Consider the following 338-nt stretch of genomic DNA (forward strand, 5'->3'; position numbering starts at 1 on the left):
GCTTCTTGTTGGCATCGTTCGATCACTGTGATTTCCCCGAGGTGAGGACCAAGTGGGAGCGGTGTGCACGTCTCGGGGGGATGTAATCCTCCTGGGTGTCTGGTTCTGAAACTTGGATACCCCCACGCTCCTGGTGGGGCTGCGAACCATGTTTTCTTTTCTTTGGGTTTTGGGTTTTTTTAAAAAAGAAGTCTGGGATCTTGTGTTCTCTAAGGGATCTCTGGATCCCATAGGAATTACCCGTGGGATCTGTGTAGTTCAGTCGAGAGCCTGGCTGCAGGGATGGGTCTCTGCTCTGTGAGCAGTGGCTGGTGAGCCGCGGCGCCGCGCGCGCCGCG

At 55.6% G+C, this 338-nt stretch overlaps 1 protein-coding gene across 1 annotated transcript in view; it reads left to right on the plus strand.

The window, feature by feature from the left end:
- Positions 1–8: 8 nt before the first annotated feature.
- The window catches only part of LOC104516130 (COP9 signalosome complex subunit 1), a gene marked incomplete at its 5' end in the record, with an annotated part of 2,770 nt that continues 2,440 nt past the window's right edge, over positions 9–338 (plus strand). The window contains one exon of the mRNA XM_010160354.1: positions 9–41. Within this exon, the coding sequence (XP_010158656.1) occupies positions 9–41 (33 nt within the window). The remainder of the gene's footprint in view (positions 42–338) is intronic.

This window comes from Eurypyga helias, unplaced genomic scaffold (genome assembly GCF_000690775.1).
Source record: "Eurypyga helias isolate BGI_N326 unplaced genomic scaffold, ASM69077v1 scaffold25611, whole genome shotgun sequence".
NCBI classification, from domain to species: Eukaryota; Metazoa; Chordata; class Aves; order Eurypygiformes; family Eurypygidae; genus Eurypyga; species Eurypyga helias.